At 40.1% G+C, this 14764-nt stretch overlaps 1 protein-coding gene across 9 annotated transcripts in view; it reads right to left on the bottom strand.

Moving 5' to 3' along the window:
- The window catches only part of LOC107267449 (furin-like protease 1), a 115906-nt gene that overhangs the window by 84584 nt on the left and 16558 nt on the right, over positions 1-14764 (bottom strand). For 5 of the 9 annotated variants that reach the window (XM_025084797.1, XM_025084796.1, XM_025084806.1 and 2 more), the window contains one exon: positions 31-1752. In XM_025084797.1, the coding sequence (XP_024940565.1) occupies positions 31-192 (162 nt within the window). In that variant the 5' untranslated portion in view covers positions 193-1752. The other 4 variants (XM_025084798.1, XM_025084799.1, XM_025084800.1 and 1 more) reach the window with 4 other exon arrangements.

Here is a 14764-nt window from a genome sequence, read left to right as displayed (position 1 = left end):
GAACGTCAAACATAGACATATGGGTCTTACCTTATCTAAATATCGAAAACCGTGGTCGCGTGCAACTTCCTGAGCGACTTCGGGTCCTCCCTCGATATGCGCGGCCCACTGATTAGTATACGCACACACACCAATCCGATTAGCGTAGATCACGAGAAATCCGAGAAACGCACAAATTCCTTTAGGGCACATGTTAAACGATGCTCACTGAAAGCCCGGGTAAAGAAAAGTGGGGGAAAAAAAAAAGACACAAAATTTCTTAAATTTTAAATAAACAGCTGCAACCTCCAAAAGTAAAACGAAGATACACCGCTTATCACAGAATGACACCTTTCTTTCAAATAACGAGAATGAGTCACAAACAGGTACGCAGACACCCACGCAACCACACGCTCGTGGAAATCGAGATCGCGCGGGGATTTCCTCTACGTCACACAATTTCTTTTAAAAAACATTACGCGCCGCTATTATCACGTTAAAAGATACATAACGTCCCACTGCTTCGAGGAACCGGCGCAAACTAAATTGCAAAATCGTGACCGGTACTATCACCCACGTTAAATGGCACTTCGAACGTAGCTTAGGCAAGTGGTGGGGGAAGCTTAGGCCTGTGGAGGGGATACGAGCACGACCGGTATTGGTGGAATGGGAGTATGTGTGGGGAGAGGGGAAGGAGGGGTAGAGAGGGTGAAAATCAGCACGCGTCACTCCCGATCCTCTCGAGCCCGTAACGAACCAAACCGATCGGCTCGGTAGTCCTCGCTAGACTGAGGTGTCCCACGTAGTTTGCTGGCTCGGGGCTAGCGGAGGGACTGTCAGAGGTTACGTGCTCTTGGAGTGGGAGTAGAGCTATTTGCTTAGGCGTGGGGATGAGTTCCTAAGGCGGTGGAGGCCAAGAACCGGGAAATCACTAAGAGCATTTCACCAGCACTGCTCGACTATAAGTCATCAATTTTGCCTTTCGTCATACTATCCGAGAAGATTTGAGAAAATTTTTGCGAATCCTCGAGGAGCTTCCCCGACTATTTCGATGACGCGTTACAGTTTCGAATTAACAAAAATTATTCGAACGATACTTAAGGTTAAATTATGACACTTGATTTCTTTTCATCTATTTCTTATTTTATTTGCTTTTCGTAAAGTCCTGATCGTTTGAACACGATCGTCACTCGCGATTATAATTTTGGATGAAATTTTTCAAAATCCTTACACGGAATATCACTATGCAGTGCTCGTTTACATCAACACTCTAGTCCGAATATCCATCGTAGTTGTTCACTTGCATCGCTTCGGTTGGCTATTTTTCATCGAATACAGTCGTGTCCAAAATTTGATTTCCTCGCAGTATTCTCTTCTTCCCCCGTCGGAGACATAAGACGAGAGAGAAGATTCCGAAGGTTAACCGTGCAGGAAGATCATCTGGCGAATGATCAGGCAGATCGACTTTCAACTTACAGGGAGGTCATCTTGTTCCTCTAGGAATTGCGACTCTCGTCGATTCCTATGGTCCCCGGAATTTCCTGCTGGTAATACGCTTGATGGACGTTACTGTACCCGGTTAACATCAGAAGGATAGCGGCCATTTGTCGGCTATGTATTTCGGGATTGATCAGAGAAACGGACGAAATTGAATCTGACTGAATTATATCGTCATCTGGTATTATATGAACTCGTCGATTATTTGACAAATCTTCGATATCTCTTATCTAGATACTTTTTCGCCATCCTCGTGAAAATTCCTCTATATCGATTCTGGAACAAATTATTCGTATTTTGTTAAATTTTGTATTTTATCGTCAGATACACAAATTTTTATTTCAACACGCTTGTGGCTTCGATTATGAGATATCCTCAGAATATTATACGAAACGAAGTTATCGTATACGTACCGAAATTATTAATGTTTTTAATTAGACTTATCGCGAATGCAGTGCGACGATAAGAGGATTTTCAAGTTTTATAAATTGCCGACCCCACCTACTCCCTATGCAGACTGCTCCAGTTTCTTGATTGGAGGTCTAACAGTATGGAAGCATACACACTTGTCGAAACTTAAGTAAATACCTGTGTCAGGCGTTTGAAAAATTTTTATAGAAAAAAAAAAAGCGAATAAAAAAATTCTGCTCAGGTAAAACGTATCCTCGATAGATAACAGATTTGAAGAGAATACCAGTAACAGTTGCCCTAGTTTCTCGATTAAGCATTTGACCAACGATGAGCGAAATTCGAGTCGAGGAGCAGATCGTTGAACGAAAAAAAAAAAAGAAAAAAAATACCAAAATTTCTGTAGCTGATAAGTCTCATGAAAATAAATATGATACATAATCGTACGATTGCACGATGACGATTGATACGATTGACGCGAAAGCATCGTGTAAATGAAGTTGAAATTTTTCGTTCAAACCGAAACGTGAGCAACGCATAAACAATAAAATAATCCCATTAGAAATTTCACTAACGGCGACACTACGACGCATATGCAGTTGGCAAAGAATTAAAAAAAAAATTATCATCGATGCACGTGACTTTAATGATACATTAGAAAAATTCAATGGACGCCGACCGGAAATTCACGAGGTCGCTAATCCGAAAAAAGACGGCAATCCGATTATACACGTACAGGATAATTTACATTCGTACAGTATTTGCATCGCGGTATAGTAAAGAGTGGAACCCGGCAACGTGATAAGACTGAAAAATTAATTCCTGAACATCTTCAATTCCATGGTGTGCCCATAACGTGCCTGCAGAATAATTTTAAAATCGTGAAAGTAAAGTTATTTCCGGTAAAAGAAAAACAAGTCTAATACAGGAAGTATATACATCGTATATGGCATATGAAAAAAATAAGGGAAGAAAAAGACGTCTCGGTTTAAATGGCAAATTGATACTGGGTGGCATCTGGTCTGACACGGTAGCAGTAAATCTACTTCGGATGATCTTACTGTGTGAATATGGATATAAATATAGGCATATACTCGGTATACATATACACGCATAGATATACAGTATAACAGCGCGGGCGCGTATGGTCACTCGTAAATCAGGATCCTGAAATACCAAAGCGGTGAATGCGGCGGCACCGATGAGACGTGAGGGAGAGAGAGAGATAGAGAGAGGGAGAGAGAGAGAGATATAGAGAAAAGGAACAAACGCAATATAGGGAGAGCTAAGAGAAGTGCGAGGCAGAAAGAGGGACAGAGAGAGAAAGAGATAGGACCTAGGAAGGTAGGAAGTCCCATGAAAGTGCACGTTAGTACGAGAGACCTGAAGAAGAAGAAGAAGAAGAAGACGAAGTAGAATAAAAAGAGATGAGAAGCGTGGCAACGCAGCGGCGAAAAACGTGGAGGTCTCCGCTTGCCTGCTCGCTTGTCTGAATATCCTCATAATCGTGGCAACTGCGCGTCGAGGAAAATATACAAAGAAAAATGCGGAAACTTAATAGCCGTTCGGGCATTCGGTGCCTAAGAGGTAAAAGGCGGCCTTGTGGACACGACCAGGTAGCGGAACGTTACTGTACCTAAATTCCGGTACATGCACCATTCTCCAGTTGGTAAATACACGCGATAGATACGCGTGCACTGAGTAGATCTCATATTCGTTTTCAATCTCGCACAAGGAAAAACATGATTCAAGCACAACTATACGAGTCACTAAAACAATCCACAAGAGTCATTGGGTTTACCTGTAGAAATCAGCAAAAGTCAAATTTGCTGTCTGTATAATATCGACCAAAAATTCAAATCCTTGGACAACGTAACGCTGCCGTGTTACGGATTTTCGGAGAGATAAACTGTGTTTATAGGTTAAAGGGAAAAAAGAATCAGTTCCACTGGTAATTATCACTCAAAGTGTCACGAGTAGCCAGGCTACGTTAATAACCGGAGTTATGTCACCAACGCGCAAACATAACCTAAACGCACCGAGAACGAACTGACCCCAAAGACGGAGCACAGATGACTGACGGTCCGGACGGTAGTCGGAGGTTTACTCCCCACTCCTCGATCACGGCGGCGGCTCCGTTGCCAAGCAACGGGGCAATCAGCGTGTCCTTCTCTCGTGGCAGGATATGCAGCTTGAACTTTCGTGCCACCTCTGTCGCACCTGCGCCAGGACGGTCGAGAGCGACTATTCGAGGGGATTTATGGACGAGTGGTGGGGGGCTCGAGTAAAAGATATCCGAGCCTCCGAGTGGGGGAAGGATCTCTCAGTCATTCCTGTATTCTCTTTACTCCCACCACGATCCACCTACTACTGAGTGATACTTACTAGCTGGCTCAAGGCAAGGATGTTGTCTCCAATACTCTTTGCTCTTTCTCCCGTACGCGTCGACTCCCCGCACCTGCATAGGCCGTAAAAGGCAGCGTGCACTTCAGTGATTAGGATTCAATCTGATAGAGACTCCACGACAACGAAGCTTTGATATCAAATAACTATCAGCTTATTAATATTAAAATTAATTGGAGCAATTTGATCGCACGATTTTATTAAAAATCCCCAGCATCCTCACTGTCCTAAAAAACTGCCCTAATCTCATTTTCCAAAGACCCAATGCGTCTCGTTAAATTTTCGTCATACCGATTTTCGAAATCATCAAATTTGAACAGCCACCCCTTTCGGAGCGTCTAGAAAATTTTGAAGCTTACTGTACATTTCAATGAATATTATTACTATATAAACAAAACTCGTACGGGGATGCACGCGTGTACGTATATTGCATCAAGATACGATCGTTATGATTATTCATGACAATAGAATCGCACTCGATGAAAGATGCATGACGTCATAACGTCACCTGTATTATTATTGGTCATGAGAATCACGATGCTGGGGAGTTTCGATGCGATCTCGATCTAACGATACCCTTGTAAACAATACAGAGAATAAACTTTATCAACGGTGCATACTGCATGCGGATGCAAGTTGAATTATGGATGCACCCTATTACTCATCCCGCAGAATCGAGCCGCCACTACCATTACTGTACCATTGTCTTTTATAGACGTAACCATTTCGCAAGTCATCAAGTTATTACAAAAGTCAGTCGGTCTGCGTGTCCTGTGATAAAGGCAGAACTTCAATGACCTAACCCAACGCAACTGCAGTTGCGTTATGAATTCCTAGGATGGATTTCGATTATGTAAGCAGTACGTCACGTGATCCGTTGAAACCATCACTCAGACACTCCAGTCGCGTTTTCGACCTACCACTGGTTATCTTATTCTAGCTTAATGGATATGCGACGCATTTGCACTGGACCTTGCATATCGGATGCAGCTAGGCGCTGCGATGGATCGAACATGCTTGGCGAACCGCGTTCTGCTCGCTCTCGATCCGCCGTATTGATATTAATGGCTCGGGCTACGTGCTATTTGTTAGCCAGTATCAAATCCAAATGATATTCGGGGAATCGGCATGGCCTATCTAACGCTAATGAATATTTCATTAGACCGAGTGTCACCTCGCATCTGCAAGGGTTTATACCCACAACATATACATATTAAATGTTTTGATCGCTCAATTTCAATAACTGAAACTCACAAATGGATAATCCATAAGGTTTTAAGGTATGACATACACGGAGGATCGCGCTAAAAATTTATCCCCCTTTATGTTTTCTTTCGAGATTTAATTCTGCCAATCTGTCACAGGTATATATGAATTTTCAAAATAATTTATACGACTAACTCAAATACAAATTTTCAATCTTCACAGTGAATCCCATACTGGGACTAGCTTTTGCTCCAGGACACGAGGCTAATTCATTGCATGGGAACTTTAGAGCGATTTCAAATTTTACGTTTTAAAAGAAGTCTTACACGAGATTCTGGAACACCCGTTTTTGGACTCTAAGTATAGTTAATCAGGTTATTCCTGCAGTACACGACGTCATATCGTTCGTACGATATAGCAAGCACGGTAGAGAGCTGAAAGAATCAGTTGTATTATGGTTTCCACGATAAGTCACCATACTCTTTTTATAAATTTTGCAAAAATCCTTGATGCGAAACCTTTCAATATTTCTAAATTATCGTCACTTACGTCACAGTGTTACCTTCCTACGGGCGAAGGCAACCATCAATTATTTTTCTTTTGCAGCAACCCAATCCAGCCTGTGAAAAATGTTGCACACGAGCTGGTCATACTGTCACAGCTTATCGAGACGAAAATGTGTGGTGTTACCGCTGTAACATGTCCAGGATACCGATAAGGAGTCTCGAAACTGTCAGCGAAATGACAGGAGACGATAGGAGAACGTAATCGGAAAGGAGTACGACGTGATAAGATACAGGAGAAGAAATATATATAGCCATTCCTACCAACTGACGATCACAAATTGGATCTCGAATCTGCAGTTAATTTCCGATAAAAAAAACTTTACATTGGAGTTTGCGGATATCAGTACTGTTATCGATAAACTTACTGTTAATAAATTGTAGAACGTAGAAAATGTAACTTTCTACAGCCAATAGGAAAGGGGTTGAAAATTTGACGCGAAACTTGGGCAAATTTATTTACCACTTCAAAATCGCTACTCGACGTACAAAAGCGATGTCTGGCTCTTTGCCGACCATATCTACTACTTGCGTTCGGGTTAGACGCGGAGGACTTGACCTTTGACTTCGGTTGTGTTGGGCACGAAGGACTAGGTTGGTTACAATTTCAGGGCTGCACTTGTAAAGGTTCGAGGTAGTCGCGAGGTAGTTACATCGAAATACTATCCGGCAAGAGTGGGTAGTGCTCGAACGAGCTGAAGGAGAAGGAGGTTGAACAAGGTTGAAGGAGGTTCTAGAAGCGCTAGCCCTCTTTGGTTTGTAGTTGGCTGAGTACGATAACTCTACATATCTGGAAGTCTTGGCTACGTGTAATACGTATATGGAGTATTGTCAAAATAGCCTAGGCAATATGGGACCAGCAGCTCCGGAGTGAGATGGGAGATGAAAAATAAAGAAAAAGTCAAATTTATGTAACGTGCGATCGGTGCCATCATTCAATTTTGAGTAGTTAAATTTCACCTTTTTTTTAGTTGACGGTGGTAGTTATTTGTATGTGTGCCATTTGGTTTGGAAATTTTTTGAAAGCGTCAGCCAAACGATATCACGAACCGACCAATCGATCACGGCGGATTCTGATAAAGTTACGGTGTAGTATCGTAATACAAGTAGCCGACTGCAAAGGAAAAATGTGAAACGACTCAAACAATTGACCAACAGAAAAGATACGCGTCTGTAACAAGAGTCTGTTTTTTCAGCCACTTTTTACTTTTTTTATTTTTTATTTTTTTTTCCCAATCTCGTTGCTTTGACCTTATTTGGTTTCCTTCGAGCTTCGAATGGATGATTAAATTAATGTCGTCGAAAGATGAGATTGAAAAAAAGGAAATGAAAATATGAAAAAAACAGCGAAGGCAAAAAACAAACATTCCCTCAACGTACCTACTTGAGCTTCATATGTGTTTTCAAGGGTCGCGAAAACAATATTTGACGTGTGGTGGGAAATATGTAATTGAAGGAAAAAAAAAGGGGGAAAACAGGAATAGAGGATAGTGATAAAAAATCGATAGACGACAAATCAATCGCCCTCTTTTTTTTTAAGATCACGCAATAAAAAAGTTTCATCGAAATTTTGTTTTCCATCGACGTATTTCCCGACCCTTGCGTTTCCCCAAATTTATAAAATGAAATTCGACAATTGAGAACAAGTATAGCAGTATACACTCCGATTCTCTGGCGTAACCGAGTGTCCTTAGAGACTTTCTTCACGAAGTCAAGTAGAAGAATCCTTTGAGCGTCACAGAACAAGATAGATTAATGAAAAATATACAAAAATTCAAGAGTCAAAAAAATATACCAAGAAATTTCAAAACAGGAAGATATTATTGAATTTGAATTTTTTTCATAATAAAACCATGAGGTATTCGTTAACGAATAAAAATTTTTTTCAGAAGGGGCCATCTTCTTATGTGTTTCAATGTAAAAGAGCCCCTCAGATCTTACGTGTTATTTCATTGATCGTCTATAGTAAGTGCTTTGAACATACATAAAGGGTGGAAACTAAATAATACACGCGCCATGCACTTTGCACAAGTGCAAATATCTTCCTTTGTACCGTGCGAGCTTCACCGTTAGCTAATTACATTTTTACATTCTAAATGTTATACATATATGCGTATAACAAATTTATCATAGATCCTTTTCTTTTTTTTTCCGAATACAGAACGAACCGGGGACTCTCTTGACTTTGATCCCAGCTGCATTTTTCTTTCATATATGCCAGAATTCCCGCAGGTATACACCCGTGCTGCATTTTATTTGTATTTGGCCATAGGTGTATCTATGCAACATACGGAGAAACTAGAAAAATCCTATATATCGATATGCATATATTACGTTAGATTTCGAAACGCAATGACGACATATTTTATTCATGAAAAAGTTCCGAAGAAACGGATGCTTCTACGCGTATTCACATTATTCCCTGCCGGACTGACATTATACTTTATACGTACCAGTGAGATATTACGGTTCTGTTTGCCGTCAGCTATTTTTTAATTTTTTTTTCTATACATTTTTTCCGTTATTTTCCACGTGTGGTTCAACACACACGTATACCACGCGTCCATGCTCTCACGTCAGTGAAAATGTCAAATTTTGTATGGCCAAATAAATAATTGTCCGATTTCAATTTATGCCTCCGTGTTTGATTTTCCGCTAACTAAACGGTCGATAAATTCGAGTAATTATAAGAAAAAGTAAATTCGAGGAGACACGGATGGATAATAATTTGTGTCGTGCCAATGAACAATTTTGCCAACAACACAAAGTCAGCCGCACTTTTAAACTTGGATCTTCGAGTCAACTCGGTCCAAAGCTAATCCAGTGTCAATTATCTCGACGTAACTTTGTCTCTCGAGACGAGCACGGTAAGATTGGAAGAGAAGCGTAAAATTCGTTTGCTCCTGCAGGAACATCTGGCATTTCCAGCATACGCCAGGTAGCCTTACTAGCTTGGGTAAATTATAATATTCAGAGTATCACTGTTAATTCTTGTGTTAAATAGATCAAAGGACGTGAAAATTATATCAACATTGTTATCACGAGTAAAGCTGCTTTCACTATAGAAACCGAAGGTAGACATTCAACTTTATTTGGTGCATTAGTTCTGAATAGACCTGTATACAGTATGCACCTGCATATAACTGCGAATGCGTATCCACGTGTATCCCTATATATCCACGCATGTATGTACATATGGAGTATTACATTCGAAGCTCTGCATTGGCCAGGAGTTGAAGAATTCATGATACCCCGTATATCCACGTGAAATGGACTGACAGTTGTAACAACGTTGTACCAATTAAATACGTGGCGAGTAATTTTACCTAAGCCTCTCTTTTTTTAACTTTTCTCAAAATCTGCAGGATTACAACTTTATTAGTGAATTTCGTTTGGCAATCAGACCCGCCTAGATTAACCCATTTCTCCACGTTCCGGTTCGAACGTCCGACCAAACTAGCAGTGTTACTACTTGGTTACTCACTTTTCTCAAACTCCACTCGCGTAGTTAAATATTGCGACGAGTCATTTCGAAGTTCCTTGCAAAATAGATTACAACTAGAACGTCACAGAGCTTGGAAGAGGCGAACGGACGTACAGCCTCAAAAGTCTAAGTGAGTTAGCCGCGGATTAGGAAGTTGGGATTCGTTTCTTTGAAAACAATTATTCGTGCCTTGAATATTCATATATTTACAAGAAAATATTCAAAAGTATTTTTAAATTTTATCTACATCGATACACCGAATTAATTAACTGTATTACGTGGCAAAAATTTTTTTTATTAATTAAAAAAAATATTTTTAATTCCACGGACGTTTCGCCAATATACAGTTACTTGTGTTCTACGCAATGCGTTACATTGAATTTTACTGTATCGGTAAATTTGTAACGCTTATCGAAACCGCAAATACATGAATTTCATATACAGGGTGTTTCGCCTAAATTTATTAACCAAAATATCTTCGCCATGCGTAAAACGTATTTTGCATTGTAAAATCAACTTACGTTTTATTACCTTGATATTTTAAAATCGCGGGAAAAAATACTTCTAACCCATAAACATATAGAGCTTCCAAGCAGACGGACTGCCCTGAACAAAAGTTGGACACGTGAGCGTCGATTCTTACGTTACCCGGTATCTTCTAAAAGTATTAACAAGATTTGGATAAAGATCCAGGGTCATCCAACGAGGACAAGAAAGTGAAAGTGGATGCTGTCTCGGGAAGATCTATTCGCAGTCTTGAGGATTCGCTTAAGATAAAATTGGATCTTCGGATGGTTATCTACAAGATCGAGTCTATATTCGAATTTCGCCATTCCACGTCGATTCGTCCTTGATTAACGAATCCCTTACTTAACATTTTATTTGAAATTCCTTCTCCTTTAACTCCAGATCAGATCCCTCCTTCTTATTCGCATATTTTGCCCGTAATATTGCCTAAGATTATTTTTTCGAAAAAATCGAAATATCGATAAAAGTCAATCAACTAAATTCTCCTTACCAACGAATCCCCGCGTATTAATTTGCCTTTAACTTTCATCGCGTTTCACGTATCATTTAAAACCTCATGAAAATACCTATATCGTCCTGCATACTTTGTTTCTGGCGTCCCAGTTCGACTTGGTGCGGCCGATAATTAAGTTTCGATATTGCACTGGATGCACTATTTGGTGGTACAGCAGATACCTGCTATTCCATCACCTACTTACACGGTAAACTCTATGAAACTTTGAAGGGAATAACTTAATTTTATAATTCACGTAAATTCCCTCAACGACCATAAACATACACACGGAGCACAAACGACAATTCTCACGGTATCAGCGATATTAAATTGCATTCTGTCGCATTGTCTATCCGGCATGTATAACCTAGTACGTAGACTGCACAATCCCGTATAACGGTCATCATAGGAAACTCCCATCCGACGTTGGTCCATATACGCGTATGCCTCATGCCCGTTAACGAGCCGAGGTAGCTACACATAGGTTGGAATACCTTATATCTCACGTTATACATATATATATATCACGGTTTGCCTATATCAGTATCTATAGCCATCACGCTCTAGAAACAAGCAGTAATTGCAGCGCAAGCAAGTGCAATATGCAACCGCCAAAGTTTCCTGGCTGCGGCAGGACAGCTTTGTGCCGATCCTGAAACGAGCTAAATTTCACGGTAATTGGTGTAAGGACGAAGCAACCAGGTAAATACGTACGTGGAGTACCTATCATATACCTGTAGATACATTTATATGTTCAGGACTTCCAGCAACAACTTTACCAAGTGCTGCAATTAATTTTGCAAAATATCTGCAACACTGTCTGTTCCTGTATTTCGGAACTCGATACATCCTCGTGTTTATTTTATTGCTTTATTTCTGTTCCTTATCGTATATAATATTCTTTTATTTTTTTTATATATTCATCTATCATCTCGCGTGATTGATGAGCACTATTGTGCTTCCTAGACTGGCTACCTTTTTCATTTTTTTACATGATTCTCCGGTTTCTACTGGCTGTTGTTATTATTTGTGTACGTCCTTTTTAGGGAATTCAATCCTCGAGACAACATTGCGCTCTTATGCAACGTACATGCATTGCATCGAACGGCTCTCGACTATTTCGACCTAGGAGATCAAGCTAAACAAGCTCCACGTCATCATTCCCATTTCTACATCTTATCAAATACGATTCCCGTGTGTAACTGACTTTGTATGCTTGCGATAAACTTGAAAACGGATGCACCGATGTGAACGGGATTTTCACATAAATGCATATCAATCTTGGAATTTCTCGGTGACTTTGGGTAAAAAAATTTTTAGATCACTATGATTAATAATTCCAATAAAAATTTCCATCCAACCCCAAAACCACACAAAAATAATAATTCTCTTAAAGTATTAAAGATTTTCCAAAAAAGACTTAAAAAATTGCCATTTATATGCATAACAGATACGATCGTAGAACTGAGAATACAGACTCGACACTACATAAAAGCGACGGAGCATCACGACGTTAAAGAATAAATAAAATTTTACATATACATTTTTTCATTAACTTTTATTCTTTTTTTCGTAATAAATATTGCGTGGCAGCAAGTACTGACGTTTTAAAGTAGCCTGCCACGCGAGTACTTTGGAGTAGACGCACTCTATAAAGTGGAGTAGCCCCTGTAGAGGACAGACAGCCGCGGCAAATGAGTTTGATCCCGAAGGAAGTCGAGTTTCTGTCCGAGACAGAATTTGTCGTTCAAACAGACAATTTCAAACTGAGAAGGCGGACAAGTTCGAGGTACAAGGATTACGAGTATTTGTCCTGGTTGACGGAAACTTATTACTGGTATTATATGGAGCGCTTAGTTATTGTATTTCAACGTTCGCTATCCTATACCTAGGAAGATATAGGTAAGGCAGAACAGGGAAGTGTCGTCTTCGCTCGACCTGCTTGAATCCTGATGAAGTGACTGGGTACCATGCAACGAGGTACGTCACTGTCAGATAGCCATTAGACACCAGCCATCCGGTGACGTAACAAGTAGTAAGATATAAGAAATTAGGTGATTCTGACAAAAAGGTAACTATGGGATCAGCCAAGATGACTAGGAGCTAGGGGCAGACCACTTGACTACTCACGATAGCCAATCTCTTGGTCTGACCAAAGTCTAGGCTGACACAGGCCATAAGGCAATGAGAAGAGACAAGAGATAGCCGAAACCGGAAGTAAGGGGGTTAAATATCGTCCAAAATATTCGCCACAAAATACCCTAGAATTTATCTCAAAATATCTTATCTCGTCGCACGTAATACATAGGTCATCTTTATTTGAGACATTTTATACGGGTGTACCGTACCGTCAAATAGTAGCTTCACGATATGATTTTGTTCGAGAGATACACACTATAGTTTTCAGGGAGAATATAAAGGTCGGTACGTAATACCGAGTTTCGTGCTTTAATACAAATAATACGTCGGTAATGAAACGAACGAAATTTCTAAGCCATTTAGTTTGCACTATCCTTGTACTCGGAACTACGGTCAGAATTCATATTGAATTTTATATACGACGTTTGTTCCTTGGTATACGTCAATTTAATTTCATTCGGTACGTGCTTCGCAGAATGTTAGTTGGTAAACTTGATTTTCTGTACCAAATAGAAGACAATATACGAAAAGTACGTAGTTTTGTGAAATACGTAATATATAAATACTACGGTAATACAATGTAAAAAAAGATACTGCAGTCGAAAACGTACAAAGAAAACTTAAAGATACCGAATGTTATTTCATCGAAGAGAGATAAGTAACCCGTAAAACGTGCTCGTTGATACGAAAGATATTCTTGCCCATCTATTTGGATGCAGCCATGCATCTAAACATATGCAGTATTCGATTTGATTTCGAACTCGTTTCAAGACTTTATTTTCATTCTCGATTTTTCCCACGTAAACACGACAGGTTGTCTCCCTCGTTATTGCTGGAGGGAGCACGAGGCCAATCTCAGCAAGCGAACACGAAGTCTAGGTAATAAGACAAGCATGAGTACCCCTTGGCGTATCTCGCTTTGACTGAAATCCCCTAGATAGTACGTAAGCGCAGAGTCAAGATAAAAGCTGCTACTTGTAACATACAAGTAACTAAACGCTGCGAGCTTCATTGAAACTTTAATAACGTATACCGAAACGAGAAGATTATTAAAAAAAATTAAATAGACTTAAAGACCCCCCGAATACGAGTAGAAAATCTGTAGAATAATATACCAAAGAAAATATCGAATGAGGTCGTACAAAAAAATGTCGACGGTCCGTCGCACAAGAATCTTTATCAAAACCTACTTCCAGAGGGAATAAAGATAAACTTCTCATTCAACAAAAAGAAAAAACGATAAGTAGTCCTTCAGTACCGTTCGCTTAACGAGGCTCTCAGTACCAATAAAATGTGGCCAATTAATAGCTAAGGATCCCCGCTCTAATGTTTTTCGTTATGACGTATACCAAGTGAAATTTTACATGACCCCATTATCGCTATTCTCTATGGCGCAGTGAGTTTCGAAATGGCTGGATGAACCGAGCGAGCGAGAGAAAGAGAGAGAGAGTAGTCACATGACAAAGGACAGTCAAAGAAAGAAAGAAATTATTCTTCGGACTGACAAGCATCTACGAACGAGACCTCGTCGTACGTTGACAGTAACAGTGATGGCGAAGAGACAGTCGGGGAGGAAACCATTTTTACTTTTTTAGGCCTTCGCAAGGAGAATCTTATTATTCCCCGTCAGACGACCCCACGCAACGTGACTCGTTCGACACCGCCATCTACGACAGTAGCCCCCTCTCGCGACAGTACGTGAAAACAGTCATGGGTTTTTCCCTTCAATGGAAATCTCATTGTTATTATTATCTTTCGGTAATCTCTAATTCCTCGATGCCTCCCATCACCATCGCGATACCCCTACCACTACCATTGTTACCTATACCGACGTCACTGATAGCAATGTCCAGTTAACTTGCTCTAATATCGCTATCGCAATCGAAAGCATCAAGCACCAGCATCCAATCTTCCTATCACCAAGCCAGACGTCTTTTTCCTGACAACCACCGTTTATCGATCGGCCAGTATCACCCTCTGTGAAATGTATATATACAATATACATATATCTTAGTACATAAGAGTCTATACTCTGCTATATAGATGTATATATATATATATATA

This window comes from Cephus cinctus, unplaced genomic scaffold, assembly GCF_000341935.2.
Source record: "Cephus cinctus unplaced genomic scaffold, Ccin1 Ccin1_scaffold0404, whole genome shotgun sequence".
NCBI classification, from domain to species: Eukaryota; Metazoa; Arthropoda; class Insecta; order Hymenoptera; family Cephidae; genus Cephus; species Cephus cinctus.
The sequence above is the reverse complement of the archived record's forward strand: the minus strand, read 5'-3'. Positions and strand labels throughout refer to the sequence as shown.